Raw genomic sequence first — 27,429 nt, 5'->3', positions numbered from 1 at the left:
CACTGCAACCTCCACCTCCTGGGTTCAAGCAATTCTCCTGCCTCAGCCGCCTCAGCCTCCCAAGTAGCTGGGATTACAGGCATGCACCACCACACCCGGCTAATTTTTGTATTTTTAGTAGAGACGGTGTTTCACCATGTTGGCGACGTTGGTCTCGAACTCCTGACCTCGAGTGATCCACCCACCTCAGCCTCTCAAAGTGCTGGGATTACAGGTGTGAGTCACCACGCCTGCCCTCCACTGATTTTTAACTTCTTAATATGTTTTTCTGTTTTAAAGGAATTCCCTAAATGATGATAATGAAAGGTGAGGGGTGAGGGAAGGATCCAAATCAATAGTTATATATTGTTCGATAGGAGGAAAGTCTTAGGTCATTGCAAACAATTTCAGAAATGGAGAGTATACTCGGCAGCTAGCTTTCCAACAAGAGGAGAGATATGTTAGAAGTGTCATGGGTTGGCACTTGGCTGTCAGTTCACTGAATAAGGGTAATTCGATGGCAGCATTTCAGCATTTCTGCATAAGAAAGTGCTGGTTTCTTAAAACAACTGTGAGGCCTTCTCCTTTCCATATTTCCTAAGATGCTGATTCTGTTCAACACAACTCTGGTCCAAGGCAGGATTATTATAAGCTACCTGGAAGATTTTTGCAATCCACGGCCTCAGGGGAGACCAGACCAAGATGAAAAAAGTGTTGCTTGGTTAAGAAGAGGGGGTTAATTCAACCAAATGATTAGTTTGGTGCCACAAAAATCCATTCCGGTGCTCTAACATAGAAAATAGGTGCATCAGACTCAATTATTCAGCCCAAGTCTGGGCTGGCAAAATTTAACTACAGGGTTTTCAAAGACAAGGGTAAGTACAGTGACCTTCAGGGCTACATCTATGAAATAAATTTTTTGTAGTTTTCAGGGGTTTGAACCTTTTAGTGGTAACTTCCTGTGCTAGCCCCATTTCCTTATTCCTACTGTCAACAGGGAAGGGCGCCTAGGACACGATGCATAACAAGCTACTCAAGTGACAAAGGAATTGTAATGGCAGATGCACGACATTCATCTTTCCCTTAAATAATGTCTCTGATTTGTAGCTTAGTCAATCAAATCAAAGGGCAGTTTGATTGCAGTACACCTTAACTGCTGGAAGCCAAGGCAACGAACAACAGAAAAAGAACTCCCTGCCATTAGACAAAGAAACTGGTTTTCCATACCTCTCAGAAACTGTTCATTTTTCCCTCCTCAAACACAGCATACTAACACATCAGTTCTGATGCATACTTCAAGGACTGGCTACTTAGGTTCCAAATTCCCAAGTTAAAAGCTCCTCACTTTTTTTTTTTTTTTGACAGTATTGTTCTGTTGCCCAGGCTGGAGTGCAGTGGCGCAATCTCGGCTCACTGCAGCCTCCGCCTCCTGGGTTCAAGTGATTCTACTGCCTCAGCCTCCCTGAGGCTGGGATTATAGGCGTGAACCAGCACGCCTGGGTAATTTTTGTATGTTTAGTAGAGACTGGGGTTCACTATGTTGGCCAGGCTGGTCTTGAGCTTCTGATCTCAAGTGATCCGCCCACCTTATCCTTCCAAAGTGCTGGGATTACAGGCATGAGCCACCGGCCTAAAAGCTCTTCACTGTTGTTCTCACTCCCAAATCAAGTGCCTATGCCAGCAAGACTTACTATTCAGGCTGCTCTGACCCTGCTCTTGTTCTGTTTCACTTACATTTGGCTCAAAAGGACTAGGTATCGTCTTTTTTTTTTTTTTTTTTTTTTTTTTTTTTTTTTGGTAGAGACAGGGTCTTGCCCTGTCACTCAAGCTACATTACAGTGGCACAATCATGGCTTACTGCAGCCTTGACTACCCAGGCCCAAGCAATCCTCCTGCCTTAGCCTTCCAAGTAGCTAGGACAAAAAGCGTGAGCCACCACACCCAGCATTCTTTCTTTTTTTTTTAATGTAGAGATGGGGGTCTTGCTGTGTTGCCCAGCCTGGTCTCAAACTCCTGGCTTCAAGTGATTCTCCCACTTCAGCCACACAAAGTGTTGGGATTACAGGCATGAGCCACTGCACCCAGCCTGTGTCTGATTAAATAGAAATCTTTTAGCTTGGCCAACTCTTCTATGCAAGACCACAGACATGGCCGTGTCCTGGTGTTCCAAAGATGGTCCTTTCTGGCAGATGTGGGAAAGGTTAGCTGAATTTGGCTAAGCACATTGGAAAGGAAAGCAAAGCTTCCAGATCAGCAGTACCTCTTGAATCAAACTTTTATTTAAATATAATTTTTAGAAATTCAAACAAAAAGCTAGGTGCATATAAGATACAGAAAACCCTGTGTTGTCAAGGATAATGCAATGTATATTTAGAAGGTGTCCACAAAGATATCCTTAAAAATGAATGGGTGAAGTTCCCCAGAATGCTGTTGAGAATACAGTACCACTGTTTGCTTAAAGATGGGTGAAAAAGTGTTTTTTGGAGGGATTCTAGGCGTAAAGCTTTGCAAAGTTGGGTTTACCAAAGAAATAATAAAACTCGTACATATTTATGAGTGAGTTTTCCCAAACTGCTGTGTAATGTGGCCTCTGATTCTTCAATGGAGATTTTTTCTCTTGTTACATACCTACATATTTCCTAAAGCTAGAATGACTTGCAAACTGGGATTTTGTTGTTATTCATGAATGCCATTGGTTTTCTCCCTTCTCCAGCTAACCCCCAGCTGAGGAAGATTTCAATGACTGGTTGCTTAACTGAGTTCAGATTTTTAAAAGCGGGGGAAGTGAAGACAGTTAACAATAAAAGGAAAGAAATTGGGACCTAGGAAAAGATAAACTGAATATTTCGTATTAATTGGTATCTCAAGAGACAGAGTCTTGGTCTTTGAGCACAGAGAAGAGTCATTACATGGAAAGAGATCTGTTCTTTGTTTCCCACCACTTAGAAAAATATGCATAAAACTCCAGGGGAAACTTTTAATGTTAAATTGCAGTAAAAATTTCAGTAAACAGGTCTTATTCATGTCATTAAGTTTCAGGGTAAACCCTCTCTCTTCTGAGACAATCTGGGGAGACCTCTATCAGGGTAGTTGGTTTATGGCCAACCCTGTCTAGAAGCAAAGAGGAAGGATGCAATGCTACGTATCTTTGCAAAGTTGGGTATACCAAAGAAATAATAATCCTACTTTTGAAAATCCAGTCATTTAAAACTTTGGTCTTATTTTTCTATTACTATTTTCAACCATGCCATTTTCCTCATGAAATCTACTGATTTCCCATCAGCTTTTCAGAGTTCAACTGGTTCCAAGGTTTCTGTCAGACTGTCCTACCATCCTCCCACTCCTAACTACCCAGCTGCCCCTTGTGTTCTAGCCAAATAAATCTCTTGGCACCATTGTCCTTACACCCACTGTTGCCTCCACATCATTCTCCACCCCCTGTGTGTGGAACTGTCTCCCACTTCCATCTGCCATTTTTCTCTCTTCTCTATCATATAATTGCCCCAAAAGCCCACCTCTCCCAGGAAGCCTTCCTTAATCAAGGTTAAGGACTCTTCAGACTACAACAGACATCACCTAACACTGATGTCTAATGCATCCCAACTTTTCAGAACAGGAGTTTCCTTTCAGGGATAAGAGGCAATCACTTCAAAACCAACTAGGGGTGATGGTAGTGGTAAAATGTTTTCTACGAGATATGACTATACAAGGGAAATAGATCATTTCCACGTCATTCTTTTTAAAAAATTGAAGTCCTCTATTTGAATTCCCTCAGGTCCTGAGAGTGTCTTTTTCATTTCTCATCCCTTAGATGAATCCCTTCCCAGCTGCATGCATATTTACAACAGTCAAAAGTTTGAGCAGATGCTTCCAACAAAGCACACAATATTTTAATTAGATATTTGAATGTAGAAGGAATTAAAGAGTCAACTATTTGATGTATTTGTGTAGATTCTGACGAAGTTATTTCTATATACAACTTTGTTTCTAACAGAAACAAGATAACCGTAAGTTTGGCTTCTTATTCTGCAGAAAGGTTTGAGGACCAAGTTTCACATGTGGTGGGCCTACTCACCCTCATATCTAGTGAGTCCCATATATAAAGCTGCTTTACTTCTGTTTTAAAAGCAGCTTTTATTGCAGCCTAGCCTTTCACCATTGAGAAATAGGGTTCAAGTCTCAATCCAAGCAAAGCTGAGGTTTGTTGCATCATCTCCATCCTCAGGGGCTTGGTATCCTGGGAAACCCAGGGCAAAAACAGGGTGAGTTCAGGACACATATGACAGCAAACAGTGCAGCGTGATGGGGTGGGCATCCAACACCTTAAGTGTGTTTCAGTTACCAGAATATTTGACACACCCACAAATTAAATAGCAAAACATTTTAATTAATTCTAAAAATAACAGAGACATGTTATATCCGGTGCCACCTCTTCAAAAGACTACTGCAGATTAGACAGGCAGACTGCAAAGTACAAAGCCAGACGTTAAAGTTTTTTTTTTTTTTTTTTTTTGAGACAGAGTCTCACTCTGTCGCCCAGGCTGGAGCACAGTGGCGCGATCTCGGCTCGCTGCAACCTCCGCCTCCTGGGTTCAAGCAGTTCTCCTGCCTCAGCCTCCTGAGTAGCTAGGATTACAGGCGTGTGCCACCACACCCAGCTAATTTTTGTATTTTTAGTAGAGACGGTTTCACCATGTTGGTCAGGCTGGTCTTGAACTCCTGACCTCGTGATCCGCCCACCTTAGCCTCCCAAAGTGCTGGGATTACAGGCGAGCCACCTTGCCCAGCCGAAGTTAAAGATGCAGTTTGGGATAAGACCATCATAAGGATATTTTCTTCCCCTTTACTCATAAAAGTTGTCAGCTTAGGCCAGGCGCAATGGCTCACGCCTGTAATCCCAATACTTTGGGAGGCCGAGGCGGGCAGATCACCTGAGGTGAGGAGTTTGCGACCAGACTGGCCAACATGACAAAACCCTGTCTCTACTAAAATACAAAATTAGCCAGGTGTGGTAGTAGTCCCAGCTACTCGGGAGGCTGAGGCAGGAGAATCACTTGAACCTGGGAGGCAGAGGTTGCACTGAGCTGAGATCTTGCCATCACACTCCAGCCTGGAGGACAAGAGCAAATTCTGTCTCAAAAAAAAAAAGTTGTCAGCTTAAAAAATCCTTCGAGGAGAGCTTTCTTACGCTCTAAAACCTTTCTCTTTATTTTAAATCTGTCTGCAGTGTTTGAAGGCAAGGCAGATAATCAGCAAACTTACCTCGCAATATAAGGATCTGAGCTGGACTCCTGGGACTACAGACTGTGGTTTAGTTCTATTTCTACCAGCACTGTGATGTGAGGTACTATGGTTCTTTTAGTTACAAGAGGTGTTAGGAATGAATGCCCACTCACATTTAATAATAGCTTATCTAGCACACAACTCTGCAGCACAATACCAACAACAGGAGTGTTTTAAAGCAGGATGGAGAAGAAAGCAGACTTAATACAACTTAAGGTTTCCTTTGTCCTTTCCCCTCTTTTCACTATGAGAATTCAGCTGAAAAACAACTCTCCAGAATGCCCACCCACACTGTCCTTTGACCCACCACATTCCAAACTTCTGACTTCTGATCCCAAGCCCTTGGAGCCTTAGCCTTTAGTGATGTATCCTTCTCGGATGAGGAAATCATAGATTTTCCGGGTTTTGTTCACATCTATCTTGATGAGTGCTCTTGCCTGCGCCAGTCTTAAGCCTCCTTGCTTGTTACATTCGTTCAATAGAGCAGATTTGTATTCTAAATAGGCTCCAGGGACCAACCTCACCATCTGACAGAGCTGCAAGACATGGCAAATTTAATAAACATTAACATCTGTCATTTTCGTAATTTAATCCAGCAGGTATAGCAAAAAATTTTTTTAAAGTGACATCAACCTCCAACTATTTATAGGAGCTGATGGGTGGCTGGACTACATTCCATTTAGTCTCTTCCTCTCTGGAGAGAACACTCCCTAAGGACACACACCCAGGAAGAGAAAGCCAGGGTGTGATGCTAGAAGAGGCTTTAGCACGTGCCAGCTGGCTCAGGGGCCTGGGTTTGTTAGGGATTACAAATATGTGCTCCTGAGGAGCAGCCTGGCTCTTTCAGGAGTCAAACACTAAATGCCCAGGTACAGTCCCAGCACCAATGGTCAGGGAAGAGCCATGGGGCACAGTGGGGGAAGGATGCACAGACACTTGGATTCTCAAGGCTGCATCACATTGTTTTTAGTGTCAGCATAAAGCAGTAGTCCCTGCTTTGGGGATTACATTTCCTACTTCAAAGGGAAAGGAGATAAAGAGACCTTGCTAAGAGGAGGTAACTTTAACTGCTAAAAATCTAGAAAATTGCCACATTATCCAGCAATGAGGAGTCTGAGGTCACTATTTTTGGGTAAGGATAAAAAAAGCTTGAAATTCCAGGCCATTCAATATTTGAATCAGGCTGAACTATGACCTTCTTCAGCAATACATAGATACTACATACATTTCCTTCCACTCCCAAACTAATCCTTACTGTTCCTGGTGGATAAAATAAGACTAACACTATCCCCTACATTATGACCCTTCCTTATTATCTGAACTGAACTAATGATATATGGTGGGAGATGGGGAACTGACCTTGGGAATTATGAAAGGAGCATATGAGGAGCAAAAGAGGAACTCCTCCAAAAGAGGAACAGACTTCAGAGATGTGACACAGTTTTCTGAAAACTCCTGATGATGACTCTTATGAGGCTGGCTTTAAATTTTAGAAACAGATAAAATCAATATGAAGACATGTCTGACGATTGCAATTGGAAAAAGTAGGTCACATAATTTTTTAAATCAGGCCGGGCGCAGTGGCTCACATCTATAATCCCAGCACTTTGAGAGCTGGTGTGAGTGGATCACCTGAAGTCAGGAGTTCAAGACCAGCCTGGCTAACAAGGTGAAACCCCGTCTCTACTAAAAATACAAAAATTAGCCGGGTGTGGTGGTGGGCGCCTGTAGTCCCAGCTACTCAGGGGCAGGAGAATCGTTTGAACGCGGGAGGCAGAGGTTGCAGTGAGCCGAGATCACACCACTGCACTCCAGCCTGGGTGACAGAGGGAGACTGTCTCAAAAAAATAAAAATAAAAAATAGGCTGGGCAAGGTGGCTCACACCTGTAATCCCAGCACTCTGGGAGGCTGAGGTGGATGGATCATGAGGTCAGGAGTTCAAGATCAGCCTGGCCAACATGGTGAAACTCCGTCTCTACTAAAAACTACAAAAATTAGCCAGGCGTGGTGGCACACGCCTGTAGTCCAGTCCCAGCTGCTCGGGAAGCTGAGACAGAAGAATCACTTGAACCTGGGAGGTGGAGGCTGCAGTGAGCTGTGATCGCGTCACTGCACTCCAGCCTGGGCGACAGGGCAAGTCTCTGTCTCAAAAAAATAAATAAATAAATAAAAATAAAAATAAAAAAATAATGATTTTTAAAATCAAAATTAACATGACTATGTATGATGTAAAAATCTTTTCCTTATGTTTATAAACATGCTCTGGAGACAATTTACAAAAATGTTTTAAATAATGATTATGTTGTTGGAATAAGTATAGAACTTTTCAAGGCAGCCATTCTAATAGGAAATACCTATTTCATGTAAAAGTTACTTTAGGTTTACAAAAAATTAATTTTATTTACATAAAGCACTTAGTAGAGAGCACATGGCAAGTGCTCAATAGATGATAGTTGCTATTATGATGTAATGTACATACCACATGTGCTTTCCCCAAAAGAGGGATGGTGGTAGGGTGACAAGGTAAGCAATTCTCTGAAATCTGCCACAAATGGCTCTTTAGCTCTTGGACTTCTAGGATTCACCAGAGCTGTGCATATATGTTAGATGAATGAAACAAAAGGGGTGTGACCCTGTAATGGATTTTTAATGACAACTCAATGAATAATCAGCCCCTATTCTCTTTCTCCCAGCCCCCTCCCTTTTGTTACCTCCTTTTCTTTTTCATTCAGCTTCTCTGTGCCAGGGAGGCCAGTGAGGTTCAAGGGTGGTGCACTCCGTCTACCTATAGACAGAGAAAGGAAACAGCATAGATTTAATAGGAGTGACAATTTCTCAGGTGTAAAGTATTAAAAAGTTCAGTGCAGCCAGGCCAGCTAGGTATAGGATCACTGTATCCAGCTTAGGAAATCCTGTCCCATTCCCTCAGGTCTGTTTAGCTAACAACATAGGCACCCGAACATTCACTTGAAAATAAAAATGAATTACATATTCAGGGCACATGAATTACCCACAATCTGCTAAAATACACATACAGTCACACATACCTTAGCATCAAATGTAACTACTCACCACAGTAGTTATCTCTTATTTTTTATTATTTTTGAGACAGGGTCTCACTCTGTTGCCCAGGCTGGAGTGCAGTGTTGCGATCATAGCTCACTATAGCCTCAATCTCCCTGGCTCAAGTGATCCTCCTGCCTCAGCCTCCCAACTACCTGGGAAGACAGGCATATGCCACCATGCCCGACTATCACGTATTTCTTCCTAACCATGTAGGAGACTCTAAAATCTGATGCCCAGATGTCATCCAGTTAAGAAAGGTCACACAATGCCTGCTTTGACAGCTGATGAATGGAAATAATAACTGCAGAACAGACATTCCCTAATCCTTGCCACTTGGCCAGCAGTACAAGGCAAACATGGTAATTAACCAAGTATTGTGTGCCTTCAGATCAAAGAAAGACTGTTAGGCCAGCAAAAGGCCCTTCTTTTTTATTATGTGAGGGAATATCTGTTCCTTCCAAAGTAGCCCTGTTTACCTGCAAGATCCACAAACAGGAACAATGAGGCATTATATGGCAAAGCAGGGGCTGAGGTCAACTCACACACCTGAGAAAGAAACCCAAGTAGGAGGTCACAGGCCATGAGAGGAAGCTTGATGAGCAAAACTTTTTTGGTTTTGTTTTGAATGTGTATTAGGGATTGGTATTCAGCTGGGAATGGATAGACTGAGTTAAGCAAAGAAAATGTTGAAGTTTTATAGAGGTTGCTTTTCAAGTGGGGCAGAGAAAGGGGAGGGACTGTTACAAGCTCCTCTGGTGGAAAACAGGCTTCTCTGCTATATCAACAAAAGGCATAAGGGATTACTCCAAATCCTCAAAAAGGGAGATAAAACCATTTGGTTCCTCACAAAAGTCACCAGAGGCTAGGCTACAATCAAAGATGCCAGGCTTCCAATACATAGATGCCTTAAGAACTCAGAACATAAAGGAGAGCAAGAGATCTCCTCAGCCTAAATATAAGGGGTGAGAAAGGCTAACACAGGCTAGGAACAAACAATGAACAAGAGGCTGGGTGCAGAGGCTCACACCTGTAATCTCAGCATTTTGGGAGGCTGAAGCAGGAGGATCCCTTGAGCCCAGGAGTTCAAGACCAACCTGGGTGATATAGTAAGATCTTGTCTCTACCAAAAAAAAAATCTCCAGGTTTGGTGGCATTCGCCTGTAGTCCCAGCTACTCAGGAGCTGAATTGGGAGGATCACTTAGGCCTGGGAGTTTGAGGCTGCAGTGAGCCATGATCACACACTGCACTCCAGCCTGGATAGTAGAGGGAGACCCTGTCTCACAAAAAAAGAAAAAAGAAACAATGAACAAGTCAGTGCAGATGGTACAGAGAACAAAAATCTATGATCATGTTAGCCAGTTCCTTCATTTAATTTAATTAATTAATTTATTTTTTGAGACAGTCTTACTCTGTCACCCCGGCTGGAGCGCAATGGCGCGATCTTGGCTTACTGAAACCTCTGCCTCCCGGATTCAAGCGATTCTCCTGCCTCAGCCTCTGGAGTAGCTGGGATTACAGATGTGTACCACTACACCCAGCTAATTTTTATATTTTTTTTTTCAGGAGAGATGGGGTTTCACCACGTTGGTCAGGCTGGTCTCGAACTCCCAACCTCAGGTGATCTGCCCACCTCAGCTTCCCAAAGTGCTGGGATTACAGGCATGAGCCACTGCACCTGGCCCAGTTCCTTCATTTTAATTAGCCAGTATTAACTTAGTTTTATTTAGATTTTAGGGGTAGAGTGTTGGCAATAAGAAACTTACAAAATAAAACTTTGATTTCACTGTCTTGGCTACTCCCCTAAAACACTACCTTTTTCTTCCTTCCATATTAAGAAAAAATTACTTGAAATAAAGGAATAAATGGGAAAAAAAAAAGTCCCTACAGTGACCAGGTGCAGTGGCTCACGCCTGTAATCCCAGCACTTTGGGAGGCTGACGCAGGCAGATCACCTGAGGTCAGGAGTTCGAGACCTGCCTGGCCAACCTGGTGAAACCCCATCTCTACTAAAAGTACAAAAATCAGCTGGGCATAGTGGCAGGTGCCTCTCATCCCAGCTACTTGGGAGGCTGAGGCAGGAGAATCACTTGAACCCAGAAGGCAGAGGTTGCAGTAAGCCAAGATTGCGTCACTGCACTCCAGCCTGGGTGACAGAGCAAGACTCCATCTCAACAAAAAAAAAAAGTCCCTAACGCAGACAAATCTGAGACCCAGATTCTGAATCTACTGAGACATACCTCCCCAAATTCCCAGTCATCGATTACCAATCACCAAGGATCATCAGATAGCACATGGCTTAATCTTGCTCTGTATACTAATCTCAAAATAGGACATACTCAAAGAGGTAAAACAAAGAAATAGAAATACTTTAGGTCTCCAACTTAAAAATCCTTATGTTTCTGGCAAGTAACATGCTTCTTTGCTCATGTTATATAAAAATAAAAAGCTTAGGCTGGGCATGGTGGCTCACGCCTGTAATTCCAGCACTTTGGGAGGCCGTGGTGGGTGGATCACTTGAGGTCAGGAGTTTGAGACCAGCCTGGCCAACATGGCAAAACCGTCTCTACCAAAAATACAAAAATTAGCCAGGCGTGGTGGTGCGTGCCTGTAATCCCAGTTATTCGGGAGGCTGGGGCAGGAGAATCACTTGAACCTGGGAGGCAGAGGTTGCAGTGAACTGAGATCACACCACTGCATTCCAGCCTGGGCAACAGACTGAGACTCTGTCTCAAAAAATAAGTAAATAAATAAAAAATAATACAAAGCTTTTAATGTATCTCCTGTGAAATAGGTCTCAAAATTAGTGGTAGACACAACTGCAGTAAACTAACTGCTCATAAACATTGGTAAAATAAAGAAGTTACCTCTCTGAAGTTCTTTTTTCCCCGTCTCTATACTCTCTATACTCTATACTCTCACTCTGAGGATAGTCTCTGTCTGGCCATGAAGATTCCGAAAACATACTGATGTTTATATATTGGGCTAACACTTGATTACTGTTACTCTGCCTAAGCACCCTGACACCACAGAGGAAGGAAGATTGCTGGGTCACTATAACCTCTACGATGCAAACTTCACAATTAAGACTTGTTCTGGCCTGAGAAATAATTACCTGAATTCGAAGCCATTGGAATGGAAGGACTCACGCCGGAATCACTACAATGAAGAAGAGGAATTTAAACTTAGGTCATATCAAACAAGGTGATTTCCAAAAGCTCCGGTGAGACTGGGTGCCACTTATCAGGTAGGTCACCTTGAAGAAGTGTAATGAGATAGACTGAACTATGTTTTACAGATATCTCACTGTATTGAGCAGGAAAGAAAATCTGTTCTGAGGAAGAAAAATTCCTCAGATTTCTTAAGAAGAGCTTGTAATCTAGAACACCACTAACACCACTCAAGGGGAAGGGATACAAACATGATTCTCCAGTGAAAATCTAGGTATGAAGAGAGAGTTGAAGTCATGGGTAGAAGGCTAGGGGAAAATACACTCATTTTAAAAAATAAGATCAAAGTAGTAAAGTATGATTCTAGGAGGTCAGTTGTTTCTCAAAACTGTCAGTATGGCACTGTTTCTGAGATGGACTGCTAAAATATTTCTGAATTCTTCTAGCTACTCAATTATTATTACTCTGCCATCTAGGGTGCCCAAAAATACATGTGAAGGCCAAGGCATCCCAGAAAGAATGCCTCCTTCACCCTGGAGTAATTACTCACATGTCAGCTTGCCGGCGGAGCCACTGCTGGCAAGCACTACTGTCCTGGATATACTGGAGAACTTCTGAGAGCATAGTGCGTTTAAGGCGCTCTTCTTCCCGTGTCTTCTTGAGGTGATCATAGGTTCTGGCACCTGGGGGTATAGAAAACACAATGACCACAATGACAATGCAGCAGAACTGAAGGGCTTCCTAACTGACCAAGAAACTGGTTTTGGGTTTTGTTCTTAAAGTCTGTTTCCTCTGCAAAACTGCTTTCACAATTATTTCTCCAAGACCCAAGCAGATTTTCCCTAGTCTGAAATCCTTTTCTTAATACTAAGTATTAAATATTAAATATTTGTATTCCTTTTCTATCTGTAAGAAATTTGGGAGAAAAAAACCAACAGAAAAGTACAAAGAAAGTAACAATTGCTCATATTTCCGCTCTCAAAAAGTAACCAACTTTTACTATAGTCATATTTTCTTCCTGTTTTTTCTATTTTTATAAATTTTTTCAAAGTCACGCAAGTGCTTTATAAGCATAAGCCTTTCCTTAAAAAACAATTAGAATTACAAAAAGAGTTCTCTTTGACATGTAGTACCTCTTCTCCATATTTCTCAGAGGCAGCCAATATCAGGAAACCAAAATTTGTTATCAGAGTCTCTATATGCATCTTACTAAACAGAAGAGCTGCATGGTGTTTTCTACATGTTAACAAAGGTTCACAGATTCCAAAATACTGCACCAGTGGGTTTCAAAATTCAAACTAGGTTCCACAGAGCCCCAGGATACCACAGGAGTATCTTAGAGGTTAATGTAAAGAGAAAGGGCACTGCCAGATACCGGCGGGTCCTGGGCTCTACACATAAATTGAACCATTAAAGTTCAACCAAAGTAATTCCACTTTTATCTTTTTTTTTTTTTTTTTGAGACGGAGTTTCGCTCTTGTTGCCCAGGCTGGAGTGCAATGGCGCGATCTCGGCTCACAGCAACCTCCGCCTCCTGGGTTCAAGCCATTCTCCTGCCTCAGCCTCCAGAGTAGCTGGGATTACAGGCATGCGCCACCATGCCCGGCTAATTTTGTATTTTTAGTAGACACGGGGTTTCTCCATGTTGGTCAGGCTGGTCTTGAACTCTGGACCTCAGGTGATCCGCCCGCCTCGGCCTCCCAAAGTGCTGGGATTACAGGCGTGAGCCACTGCACCCGGCCCACTTTTATCTTATTTGTAGATTGGGGCTCCACACAAAATTTAATTTCAAAAATGGTTTCCACTGTTAAAGAACCATTATACTAGGCTGAACTTACATCCATAAGGCTATGTTGCACCCACAGGGCTGTGTTAAGAAGCCAACTATTGCCAGGCGTGGTGGCTCACACCTGTAATCTCAGCACTTTGGGAGGCTGAGGCAGGCGGATCACCTGAGGTCAGGAGTTCGAGATCAGCCTGACCAACATGGAGAAACCCCATCTCTACTAAAAATACAGAAAAAAAATTAGCCGGGTATGGTGGCGCATGACTGTAGTCTCAGTTACTCAGGAGGCTGAGGCAGGAGAATCACCTGAACCTAGGAGGCGGAGGTTGTGGTGAGCCAAGATGGCACCACTGAACTCCAGCCTGTGCAACAGAGCCAGACTCCGTCTCAAAAAAAAAAAAAGATGCCAACTATTTCTTATAGATAGTAGGTGACAGCTGTCAATAATCACAAAAACTTCAAATAGGAAGAAGGAGGGAATGCTAAAGATCATTTCAACAATGACAGCAAAACAATAGAAACTGCCATTTATTGAGGAATTATTGTGTGCCAGATACTGTGCTATGCTTATATGCAGTATCTCTAATTAAATCTTTACACTAACTCTAAGAACCTTAGAAAATTAAAATGAATAGAGGCCAGGCACAGTTGCTCACACCTGTAATCCCAGCACTCTGACAGGCCAAGGCGGGAGGACTGCTTGAGGCCAGGAGTTTGAGACCAGCCTGGGCAACATAGCAAGACTCAGTCTCTAGGGAAAAAAAAAAAAAGGAAAGAAAAATAAATTTGGATAGAATCACATCACAGAGCTGGCAAGCTGGAGAGCCAAAATTTATACTCAAGCTTTTTAAGTCTAGACCCAAGCCCTTAACTACTATAATACACTATCTCTTATGACCTGGTTCTAGTACTAACTAGCTCTGTAACCTCTTTATACCTTAATTTCTTCACTAAATGGAAGTAATGGTACTTTATAAGTTTGTCATGAGAATTCAGTGACTTGATCCAGGTGAAATGGTTAGCATAGAGACTGGTACATGGTAAATATCTGATAGATGTTAGCTGCTAATAATATAATTATTGTCACTACCCCAAGTAACTGGGATGCAAGCACCTGGAGCCAGTTGAAGCTTCATTATTTTATAAAAATGCTAAGACCATGTATCATTAAATTTGAAAAGGGTGACACACCTAAAATATAAAATTCCTTTTTTTTTTTTTTTGAAATATAATCTCCTTCTGCTGCCCAGGCTGGAGTACAGTAGCACGATCTCGGCTCACTGCTTCTCAGGTTCAAGCGATTCTTGTGCCTCAGCCTCCCGAGTAGTTGGGATTAAACGTGTGCACCACAACGCCTGGCTAATTTTTTTATTTTTAGTAGAGATGGGGTTTCACCATGTTGGTCAGGCTTGTCTCGAACTCCTGGACTCAAGTGACTCACCTGCCTTGGCCTCCCAAAGTGCTGGGATTACAGGTGTGAGCCACTGCACCCAGCCCAAGATTCTCTTTTTTTAAAGAGCCTCGGCAGAATCCTAAATCTAAAGCAGCACCTCTCTTTCCTTTGTCTCACAACTTTTATTTTACCAAAGATAATCTATATAAAGGTATTTATAGGGATTAAATAGCCAAAACTTTACTGGAAAGATTTAAAGCATTCTGGTAAAGGAAAGCTTGTTTTTTTAACAAAAATTCACAACAACTCAGAGACTTCCTCTGTGTGTTTGGAAGACACCTGCCCTCAGGTACGGTATGTAGCTGAAGCATACTTACTACAAAAATTGGTAATGCCTGCTGTCCTGTATTCTTGGAGCCTCTTGATTTCCCTTCGGAGTTCAAATTCCACTGTTTTCCCCAAAAGGAATGAAGGAAAAAATTACAAAAACAAAAACATCAGTGAGCACTTTTGCTATTGAGCATTTTCATTAATTCTGCCTTATAAGACTAGGCAAGTTCATTTGGAGAATCCTACTTGTTGGTAACTTCTCATTAGAAATTTTACCCAAGAGCTGAGGAAAACCTACTCCAGCTGTCTTCCAGCTGCTGTCTCCAGAGGCAGCAGCTGGAACTGTCTTCTAGAAAACTTAGTGAAATGGTTGAATTCATTTGTCTACAAAAGTAACAATTTTTTTTTTTTTTTTTTTTTTTGAGACAGAGTCTCGCTCTGTCACCCAGGCTGGAGTGCAATGGCACAATCTCGGCTCACTGCAACCTCCGCCTCCCGGGTTCAAGCGATTCCCCCTGCCTCAGTGCCCTGAGTAGCTGGGATTACAGGCATCCACCACCACACCCGGCTAATTTTTGTATTTTTAGTAGAGACGGGGTTTTGCCATGTTGGCCAGGCTGGTCTCGAATTCCTGACCTCAGGTGATCCACCCGCCTAGGCCTCCCAAAGTGCTGGCATTATAGGAATGAGCCACTGCGCCAGGTAAAATATAATTTTTTTATCAACCAAGTTTCCCTGCTCTAACTATCTTCTGTTAAAAGTTCTACAAATCATTCTAATTTGGCTGCTTTTGAAACAGAGAATGAAGGAAGAGCCTGGACAATCCATGGGGTGTAGTTCTTTGGAGTGACACATAAACCAGGGGTGTGTCCCAAGCTGGGACAGGAAGTAAAGGATCAGTCACCTGGTACAAACCACATAAAGAATGCTAACCAAACAAGGTGTTTGGTGAGGACAACCAACCTGGCTCAGATAAATGTCTGCAATGCTACATAAGAAATATTTTCATGATGAGAATAAGGGCTTTAGTAGAGTACCTTCCCAGAACTAAACTTAGAGGCCACATACACAAATGTCATGATGAAAGGTACAAAATAAGCCAGAGTCTATATTATTTTAACAATCTAGGCCTTACTGCCATACCAACATATTTTTTGTTTTGAAACAGGGTCTCACTCTGTCGCTCAGGCTGGAGTGCAGTGGTGTGATCTCAGCTCACTGCAACCTCCGCTACCTAGGTTCAAGCAATCCTCCCACCTCAGCCTCCAACGCAGCTGAGACTACAGGTGTGCACTACCATGCCTGGCTAACTTTTGTATTTTTGTAGAGATGGAGTTTTACTATGTTGCCCAGATTGGTCTCGAACTTCTCGACTCAAGCAATCCTCTCGCCTCGGCCTCCCAAAGTGCTGGGATTACAGGTGTGAGCCACCATGCCCGGCCTCATAACAACTTTTAATTTTTTTATAGTGAAAAATCAAATGGTAACTAGGTAGATCTCTCACAGAAATACCACAGAAAGGCAAGAGATCGATGGAAGTACTATCTCCACAAGCTATCCATCTCTGTCCTCATTTTTAAAACTACTTTTAATACTAAAATATTTATGAACAAAATAAAATGATGTCTGGGATTTGCTTCAGAATAATCCAGTTGAGGGCAGGAGGGAAGAGTGAGTGGTAAAGATGAAACCAAACTGGCCATGTGTTGAAAACTGCTGAAGCTGGATGATGGATACACGGGAGTTTATCATATTATCATCTCTACTTCTATATATATTTGAAAGTTCCCATGATACAAAGTAGGGAGAAAAACTACTAAATTATTGTTTATCTGGGGCAATGGGGGAAGTCATTAGGGCTTTTTAACCTCTCTTCTGCCACCTCCACAGTCCCAAATTTGTCTCATGGTAATAAAGGGGAACAAAGAGAGAAATATCCATTTATTTATTTATAGCACTTCACATAAAACACATCATTATCTCTCCTATTTATACAAATATACACAAACAAATACCGCTCAAGGCTCAAAAACCACCTACATGCATGGCTTTCAATGAATTTGTCATGTTCCACTGGCCCCACAATTCTTGCAAATCGCCTCATTGTTTCATACAGGTCCTGGACCTCCTTGGGATACCGCCGTTCCATTACTACAGAGAAAATAAAACATAAATGTGCCATGGGAAATGTAAGGATCCCTGAGTTTTCAGCATTTTTTTTTTTTACAATTAGTAAAACGGAAGAACGTTATTCATAACCTCACATGACTAACTTATCCATGACAGGAAGCAAACAGGAAAGCCAAGAATGCAAAACACTAATCATAATGACAGCACCATAGCAACTATCCCACAGGGATGTTGTTATCACTGGAGATCGTCTCCACCACTGAGCACTACTCATCTCCCACATCTACTGTCTTTTTTTTTTGAGATGGAGTCTTGCTCTGTCTCCCAGGCTGGAGTGCATTGGCGCGATCTCGGTGCACTGCAACCTCCATCTCCTGGATTCAAGCAATTCTCCTACCTCAACCTCCCAAAGTAGCTGGGATTACAGGCACCCGCCACTACGCCCATCTAATTTTTGAATTTTTAGTAAAGATGGAGTTTCACCACGTTGGCCAGGCTGGTCTTGAACTCTTGACCTCAGGTGATCCACCCACCTTGGCCTCCCAAAGTGCTGAGATTACATGCATGAGCCACCGCGCCCAGCCACCTCACTGTCTTTTTTTTTTTTTTTTGAGATGGAGTCTTCCTCTGTGGCCCAGGCTGGAGAGCAGTGGTGTGATCTCAGCTCACTGCAACCTCTGCCTCCCCAGGTTCAAGCAATTTTCCTGTCTCAGCCTCCCAAGTAGCTGGGATTACAGGCATGCCGCCACGCTCGGCTAATTTTTTGTATTTTAGTAGAGACGGGGTTTCACCATGTTGGCCAAGCTGGTCTTGAACTCCTGAGCTCAGGCAGTCTACCCGCCTCAGCCTCCCAAAGTGCTAGGATTACAGGTGTGAGCCACCGCGCCCAGCCACCTCACTGTCTTTTAAACTACACAGGGGCAGGAACTGCTGGCAGTAATGGACGAGACAATTAAAGGCAGATCTTACATTCTTAGGAAGAATTATGGCCAAAATTTATGGTATTAACTCCCACAGGAAAACAAAGAAGCTACAGACAAAATAATCCATCCAGAAGATTTCCCATTAGCTGAGAAAAAGTGTGATTTCTTGCATGTCCCACCTACACATCCTCAAGCAAGTATTTTTTTCATCCTTCATATGGGTCATTTCGCCTTTCTCCAAACTAAATTAACTACTACAATGTAATTTACTGCAAATGAAGTTTTATTTGACAACTGTCATGCAAATATCATGCAGAGACACCAGAGCAGCAACTCTGGGGATCACTACTGACCAAACAACTAATCCAAAGATGTATCTGCAAAGAAGATGGAGAGTAAAACTGACTAACAATAACTGGTAGATTGGGGCAGTCAGGAACTCTCCAACTGCTACTTGGGTCATTTCAATCAGTAATTAGGTTAGTTCTATCTACTCTTGGACTAAAGATACAGACTTTCATTTATGACAGCTTTTTTTTTTCCTAGCTTACTTTTTAATTTATTTTATTTTTTTTGAGATGGAGTCTCGCTGTGTCGCCCAGGCTGGAGTGCAGTGGCACGATCTCGGCTCACTGCAACCTCCACCTCCCGGGTTCAAGTGATTCTCCTGCCTCAGCCTCCCGAGTAGTTGGGACTACAGGCGCACACCACCACACCTGGCTAATTTTTTTATTTTTTAGTAGAGACGGGGCTTCACCATGTTGACCAGGATGGTCTCGATCTCCTGACATCGTGATCCGCCTGCCTCAGCCTCCCAAAGTGCTGGGACTACAGGCGTGAGCCACTGCGACTGGCCTTTTTATTTTTTATTTTTGAGACAGGGTCTCACTCTGTTTCCCAGGCTGGAGTGCAGTGGCACAATCACAGTTCACTGTAGCCTCAACATCCCAGGCTCAAGAGATTCTCTCACCTTAGCCTCCCAAATACCTGGGACTACAGCCATATGCCACCATGCTTGGCTTTTTTATACAGAGGTGGGGGTCTCCCTATGTTGCCCAGGCTGGTCTTTAACTCCTAGGGTCAAAATCATTCCTCCCGCCTCAGCCTCCCAAAGTGCTGGGAGCCACCACGCCCAGACTATGACAGCTATTTAAATTAAGTCCTCTTTTTAGGTGAATCTCTTCTCTTGCAGGAGACATTTTTATCCAAAAATTCTAGAAGCTGATTTAAGTAGCAGCCATAGATCATTTAAAAAAGCAACCAACAACAAAAAACAAAGCAGAAGAAAATGGAGTAAAATTTTTAAATTTGAAGAAAAAAAAACCCTGCCTACCATATTAAGGTCAATCGTATATTCAGTATAATGGCAACTGAAAACCTCTGAAACCACATTGCACATGCTACTTCTACACTCTTAGAAGCAACAGAGCTTCCCCTCAGCCCTCTATTTGAAAAAATATAGATAACAGAATAATGAAGCCAAACTGACCTCTATCAGTTGAAAGAAGAATTTATCTAAGAGTCAATGTCTACAAGCAGTAAAGATAAAAAATTAACTGACCTATTATGGAAAACCCAGGAATTCAGATAGAGAACCTACTACTGTGGCTACTAGAACCTGACCAATTAATCTGATCCTGAATTATTTTTGCAAATCCACAGGTCTTGATAAGGATGGGGTTCACTAGGGAATCTCATACACTGCTAGAAGAAACAGAAATTAACACAACCATCTTTTGGAAAGCAACTTGGCAGCAGGCATAAATAATTTTTAGTGGTCATAATTTTAGATGTATTAATCCCACTTCTAAAAATCTACCTTTAAAAAAATCCTAAATAATGACAAAGCTTTATTCACAAGTTCAGCATAGCATTATTTATGTCATGACTAAAAGAACTGAAAACAAGCTAAACACCTAAAGAGAGAAGTTAAGCATATAATTATATCTCTTATATGTATATATACAACATATTCAACTAATAAAGTACATATTATGTAACCTATAAAAACTGATATCCTCAAAACACTACAGTAACTTGAAAAATATATAACATAAAGTAAAAAAAGGAAATAAGGCCGGCATGGTGGCTCACACTCTGGGAGGCCGAGGTGGGCAGATTGCTTGAGTCCAAGGAGCTCAAGACCGGCCTTGACAACATGGTGGCACATGCCTATAATCCCAGCTACTTGGGAGGCTGAGGTGGGAGAATCACCTGAGCCTGGGAGGTGGAGACTGCAGTGAGCTGAGCCACTGCACTCCAGCCTGGACAACTGGAGTGAGGCCCTGTCTCAAAAAATAAATAAATAATAAGGGACCTAAAATGTAACATACTTATGATCATAGCTATATTTTTAAAAAATAATATAGATTTTCTGTTGCCCAGGCTGGAGTGCAGTGACATGATTATAGCTCACTGCAGCCTTGAACTCCTGGGCTCAAGCGATCCACTGCCTCAGCCTCCCAAGTAGCTGGGATTATAGGCGCAAGCCACCATGCCTGGCTAGATATTTATTTAGACTAAAAAGACACTTAACCTTGTTGACTGAACCCTACGATGCTATGTATTATTAAATAAATACCCCTACAAGAATCTATCAATTGGGATATGTTTTACAATAACCATTAGGTTATTGTACAAACCTAACCATTAGGTTATTCTTTACAAAAAAAGAATATTATGACACACAACTATTACAAATATTTTAATACAAACATCGTGATTGTTATTATGACATCATCCTTCTTAGTTGTGGAAGCCTCTATGTTGTGGAAGAAGAAAAAGTACAGGGACTTTTTCTGCCCTGCTTAGGTATCTCTGATATTTAAAATAATAAAGGCCAGGCACGATAGCTGGAGCCTGTAATAAGGAGGCTGAAGTGGGAGGATCACTTGCACCAGGAGTTCAAGGCTGCAGCAAGATACCATCACGCCACTGCACTCCATCCTGGGCAATAGTGCAAGACCCTGTCTCTTAAAAAACAACAACAACAAAAAACCACAGTAAGGTCAAAGGTGGCATTTATTTTAAAAATCACTATATGTATTTTTATCACCATCATATAATATTAAATATCATTTATTTTGTCTGTCTACAACCATCCAAAATAAAGATCACTTTCTGTTATTTATCTAAAGTATTTTTACAACCTGAAGATTAAGGTTATGTTATGCTTAACACATACTTGCAAAACATGACTCTATCCAGAAAATTATTCATTAATAGTCACACTGTAATTACTATACAAATTTAAAAAAAAATTTTAATACAAGTTTTGTTGACTACAAATTAATACATTTATTTCTTAGCTTGTTTATTTATTTATTTTTGAGACCAAGTCTTGCTCTGTCACCCAGGCTGGAGTGCACTGGCGTGATCTTGCCTCACTGCAACCTTCACCTCCTGGGTTCAAGTGATCCTCCTGCCTCAGCCTCCCAAGTAGCTGGGATTGCAGGTGTATGCCACCACGCCTGGCTAATTTTTTTTTTTGTATTTTTAGTAGAGATGGGGTTTCACCATGTTAGCCAGGATGGTCTTGATCTCGTGACCTCGTGATCCACCCACCTCCGCCTCCCAAAGTGCTGGGATTACAGGCAAGAGCCACCGTGCCTGGCCCCAAATTAATACTTTTAAACTCTCACTATGGATCAGAATTGCCCCGAAGACTTTTTAAAATGCAGATGCTGTGCCTCCAACTCCACAGATTCTTACTTAATTAGTCTGGGGTGACAGCCAGGCTAATATGCAACTTGGATTAAGAACTACAATACATGATTTATTTAAAATTATTCAATAATATTGGAAAAAAATTGTAAAATAAAGAACACTGCTAATACTTACATTGAAACTTTCTAAGGTTGATTAATCCATGGTCTCTTATAATTCTAGAATGAAAAGCCACAATAATTTGTGCATTAGAATTATTTTCACATTTACTAATGCTTTACACATATAGCTGTCATCAGACATCTTAAACATGCTGAGGTGGAATACAATACAGAGGTCCAAAGAAGTCGCTCCCACAAACTTCTGCAGGTCAGTGAATCACTAACACAATTTTAGACTCTCAGGCAACACAGGTTTTTCCTCTTGTTGGGCATAGTAGACTCTCTATGACTATTTGCTGAACAAATGAATGAATCAATAACCACTCACGAATGCTGAAAAACGTGTCTGTCACTTAAGATGAAACTGAAAAGAATCTCTGTCCATGTCATAAAGTTAATCTATTCAGCTTGTGGAAATAACTGAGAACAGCCATTTTAGAGAAATCTGCTAAAGGGCACCATGATCACATATTCAACATTTACAACTGTGCATTCACACAACACTGGCGGTACTGGAAATAAACATTGTGCAAACAAAGGGCATTATAAAACAAAAGATTTGATAGCAACATCAACAACTGAGTTCTACAGTACTCTCTAGCTCAAATTGCGTGTTTTAAGCAAAAGAGAATTTAAACCAGGCAAAGTATGTGTCTTGAATCTGATTTATACCAGAGGTATTCATAACTAGCAATGAAGCTTCTCATAGGAGCAACTGGGTATGCTTCTTCAGCATTTCATGGAAGCTAACTCCAGACGTGCAGAAAGTTTTACTTTAGATCAGGAGTTTCCAAACCCTGGGCCATGGACCAGTTAGGAACCAGGCTGCACAGCAGGTGAGCAGCTTTACTGCCTGAGCTCTGCCTCCTGTCAGAGGAGCGGCAGCATTAGATTCTCATAGGAGCGCGATCCCTATTGTGAACTGCTCACGTGAAGGATCTAGGATGTGTGCTCCTTATGAGAATCTAACCAATACCTGATGATCTGAGGTGGAAGAGTTTCATCCCAAAACCATTCCTGCCCCCAGCCATCCATGGAAAAACTGTCTTCCATGAAACCACTCACTGATGCCAAAAAGGTTGAGGACTGCTGCTTTAGATCACGTCTTAGTTCCTCCAGAGTGAATCTCAAGTCCCTTTTTTTTCTTTTACTTTTAGAGATGGGGTTTTCCTATGTTGCCCAGACTGGGCTTGAATTCCTGGGCTCAAGTCATCCTCTCACCTTAGCCTCGCAAATAGCTAGGACTAGAGGTTCATGCTACCACACCTGGCTTCTTTCCTTTTTATTGCTGAGATATCACTGTGTCTACAGTTAGTAACACCACAGTAAATACATACCTACACATATATACACACACACATGCATACTTATACCCTCTGCATACTCTTCTCTGAAACCAACAGGGGGTCTGAGATCCATAATTTCTAAGTCTGAATGTATACTTTTTGATATGTTGCGAAGACAGGAATAACCAGTATGCCTGCAACTTGTTCAGAATTCCTTTGAAATCCTTTTAGATGAAAGACTTCTCATTAAAAAATGAACAGTTAGAATGAGACCATTAAAAAAGCACAATAGGGCTGGGGGCAGTGGCTCATGCCTGTAATCCCAGCATTTGGGAGGCTGAGGTGGGCGGATCACCTGAGGCCAGGAGTTTGAGACCAGCCTGGCCAACATGGCGAAACTGTGTCTCTACTAAAAATAAAAAATTAGCCAGGCATGATGGCACGTGCCTGTAGTCCCAGCTACTTGGGAGGCTGAGGCACGTTAATTGCTTGAACTCAGGAGGCAGACGCTACAGTGAGCTGAGATCACGCCATTACATTCCAGCCTGGGTGACAGAGCAAGACTGTCTCAAAAATAATAATAATAAAAGAAAAAATAAAATAAAAAAGCCTAACAGGCCGAGTGCAGTGGCTCACACCTGTAATTCCAGCACTCTGGGAGGCCAAGGCAGTAGGATGCCTTGAGTCTAGGAGTTCAGGACCAGACCAGGCAACATTGTGAGACCCCGTCCCAAAAAAAAAAAAAAAGTTGTTTTTTTTTTGTTTTTTGTTTTTTGAGATGGAGTCTCACCCTGTCGCCCAGGCTGGAGTGCAGTGGTGTGATCTTGGCTCACTGCAACCTCCGCCTCCTGGGTTCAAGCAATTCTCCTGCCTCAGCCTCCCGAGTAGCTTGGACTACAGGCGTGCACCACCACCCCTAGCTAATTTTTGTATTTTTAGTAGAGATGGGGTTTCACCATGTTGGCCAGGCTGGTCTTGAACTCCTGACCTCAGGTGATCCACCAGCCGCGGCCTCCCAAAGTGCTGGGATTACAGGTGTGAGCCACCGTGCCCGGCCTAAAAAAAGAAAAAGGTTTTAAAATTAGCCAACTGTGGTGGTGCACACCTGTAGTCCTAACTACTTGGGAGGCTGAGGTGGGAGGGCTGTTTGAGCCCAGGAGTTGGAGACTACAGTGAGCCATGATAGTGCCGCTGCACTCCAGCCTGGGTGACAGAGTTAAGTGTGAGACTCTGTCTTTTATTTAACAACAACAACAAAAAAGGTTGAACACGGTGGCTCACGCCTGTAATCCCAGCACTTTGGGAGGCAGAGGGGGATGGATCACTTAAGGTGGGGAGTTCGAGACCAGCCTGGACAACATGGCAAAATTCCATCTCTATTAAAAATGCAAAAATTAGCCAGGCGTGGTGGTGCACACCTATAGTCCCAGCCACTTGGGAGGCTGAGGCAGGAGAATCACATGAACCCAGGAGGCAGAGCTTGCAGTGAGCTGAGATCACACCACTGCACTCCAGCCTGGGTGACAGAATGAGACTCCATCTCAAAAAAAAAAAAAAAAAGAGAGAGAAAAGCAAAGAATGATTCACAAATATTAAAAAAAAAAGTGTAACAATAATGTCTTGATGCCTTTATTTTATCTTGTTCTTTTACTTCAAAGAGCTTAAAACAGTGCACCCATATTATTCATTGTCCATCATAACATCAATAAAGGATAAGGACAGAGGATATAAAAATAACACAGGAATTACTATCCTCAATTGAGAGAAGGAAAAATTGAGGTCTAAGGAGGGTAAGAGTATTCTCCAAGGTCAAAAGATGAGTCACAAGTGGAGCATTCTCTCATGGACTATATGTGGTCAATCACTCAAAGCTGAGGCCAGGCACAGTGCCTCATGCCTGCAATCCTAACACTTTGGGAACCGAGGAGGGAGGGTCACTTAAGTCCAGGAGTTTGAGACCAGCCTGGCCAACATAGCAAAACCCCGTATCTACAAAAAATACAAAAAATTAGCCAGGCATGGTGGCGCACTGCTGTAGTCCCACATGCTCAGGAGGCTGAGGTGGGAGAATCGACTGAGCCTGAGAGGTTGAGGCTGCAGTGAGCCATGATTGTGCTGCTGCTCTACAGCCTGGGCAACAGTGAGACCCTGTCTCTCTCACAGACACACACACACACACACACATACACACATACACACACAACAATAATCCACAGCTGAAAGGAGGCCAGGATGGTTTTTTATACTTACTTTTTTCGTCTTTGTCTCTCCTTTAACCTGGAATGATAGATATCTACCACAGCCATCTTCAGAGCTACAAATAAATTCATACATATACTATATGTATACACATCATATATATATTATATAATATAAATAAATAAAACCAAGACAAAAATAAATCTTTTACCCAAACTTTGAACCTCATATTGCTAATTACTCCACACTCACTAGTCTAGAAAACATAAAAATATTCCAGCATAATGAATTTCTCTATCAGTAAGTAAAGTTATTTTTCCCCTATTTATATATCTTATGGCATTACTCAGATTATAATTTCTGCTTTCTGCAGTCAGAAAAATGAATAAGATCATGTCCTTTGCCAGGACACGAATGGAGCTAGAGGCCATTATCCTTAGCAAACTAACACAGGAACAGAAAACCAAATACCACATGTTCTCACTTATAAGCGGGAGCTAAATGATGAGAACACATGGACACATAGAGGGGAACAACACACACTAGGGCCTATCAGAGGGTGGAGGGTGGAGGGTGGGAGGAGGGAGAGGATCAGGAAAAATAACTAATGGGTACTAGGCTTAATACCTGGATGATGCAATAATCTGTATAACAAACCCTATGACACAAGTTTACCTATCCAATATACCTGCATATGTACCCCTGAATTTAAAATAAAAGTCAAAAAAATTATTCTATTAAATACCTTATTTGGACATTGTTATGTATCTATTACTATATATAGTGAATATCTGATCTTTGGTAATACATGGGCTAGAAATTGCATCAGAGTACTCATAAGAATGAATATTGGGCTGGGTGTGGTGGTTCACACCTGTAATCCCAGCACTTTGGGAGGCTGAGACAGGCAAATCACCTGAGGTCAGGAGTTCAAGACCAGCCTGGCCAACATGGTGAAACCCCATCTCTATAAAAATACAAAAATTAGCCAGGCATGATAGCAGTTGCCTGTAATCCCAGCTACTCGGGAGACTGAGGTGGGAGAATCGCTCAAAGCCAGGAGGTGAGGTTGCAGTGAGCCGAGATCATGCCACTACACTCCAGCCTGGGGCAACAGAGCGAGACTCGTCTCAAAAAAAAAAGAATTGGCCGGGTGCGGTGGCTCACGCTTGTAATCCCAGCACTTTGGGAGGCCGAGGCGGGCGGATCACGAGGTCAGGAGATCGAGACCACGGTGAAACCCCGTCTCTATTAAAAATACAAAAAAATCAGCCGGGCGTGGTGGCGGGCGCCTGTAGTCCCAGCTACTCGGAGAAGCTGAGGCAGGAGAATGGCGTGAACCCGGGAGGCGGAGCTTGCAGTGAGCCCAGATTGCGCCACTGCACTCCAGCCTGGGCGACAGAGCAAGACTCCGTCTCAAAAAAAAAAAAAAAATTAATGTTGGTCGGGCGCAGTGGCTCACACCTGTAATCCCAGCACTTTGTAAGACTGAAGTGGATGGATCACTTGAGGTCAGGGGTTCAAGATCAGCCTGGCCAATATGGTGAAACCCAGTCTTTACTAAAAATACAAATATTGGCTGGGTGTGGTGGCAAGTGCCTGTAGTCCCAGCTACTTGGGAGGCTGAGGCAGGAGAATCCATTGAACCTGGGAAGCAGAGGTTACAGTGAGCCGAGATGGCGCCACTACATTCCAGCCGGGGTGTTGCTGCGAGACTCCGTCTCAAAAAAAAAGAATATTGATCGTAGTCATAACTGCACAGGAGTAAGAGACAACGTCAAGGCAAGACAAATGTGAATAAAGGTACTGTGTAGACATTTTCCCAGAGTAGGAGTTTTCAGTTGGGGAGCAGCAACTGTTTAGAGTGTAGAGTTTTGCATTCTGTAGTGAAAAGTTCCATCAAGTACCCTAACCAGTGTAAAAGCCTTGTTTGGTTTCCCAGGACCCAGTCCTTTCCTGGCTTTAGTCTCATGTTAAAGACACAGGGAATAAGGAGGAAAGAGGCTGTAAATAGTAAAAGTTTTAATCAGTGTAATAGTTCTGGTTCTTTCTTTCCCT

General features: G+C 42.4%; 1 protein-coding gene across 1 annotated transcript in view; it reads right to left on the bottom strand.

Annotated features, from left to right (window-relative positions):
• Positions 1 to 2,889: 2,889 nt before the first annotated feature.
• Positions 2,890 to 27,429, bottom strand: part of TADA2A (transcriptional adaptor 2A) — a 77,522-nt gene continuing 52,982 nt past the window's right edge. Inside the window, exons 9-16 of the mRNA XM_003278389.4 lie at positions 25,423 to 25,486; positions 21,900 to 21,943; positions 17,047 to 17,157; positions 15,054 to 15,125; positions 12,048 to 12,180; positions 11,443 to 11,486; positions 7,975 to 8,048; positions 2,890 to 5,798 (exon numbers count right to left, since the gene is read on the bottom strand). Coding sequence (XP_003278437.1) covers positions 5,613 to 5,798; positions 7,975 to 8,048; positions 11,443 to 11,486; positions 12,048 to 12,180; positions 15,054 to 15,125; positions 17,047 to 17,157; positions 21,900 to 21,943; positions 25,423 to 25,486 — 728 coding nt within the window. The 3' untranslated portion in view covers positions 2,890 to 5,612. The remainder of the gene's footprint in view (positions 5,799 to 7,974; positions 8,049 to 11,442; positions 11,487 to 12,047; positions 12,181 to 15,053; positions 15,126 to 17,046; positions 17,158 to 21,899; positions 21,944 to 25,422; positions 25,487 to 27,429) is intronic.

This window comes from Nomascus leucogenys, unplaced genomic scaffold, assembly GCF_006542625.1.
Source record: "Nomascus leucogenys isolate Asia unplaced genomic scaffold, Asia_NLE_v1 Super-Scaffold_258, whole genome shotgun sequence".
Lineage (NCBI taxonomy): Eukaryota > Metazoa > Chordata > Mammalia > Primates > Hylobatidae > Nomascus > Nomascus leucogenys.
This window is presented reverse-complemented; position numbering and strand designations above follow the sequence as displayed.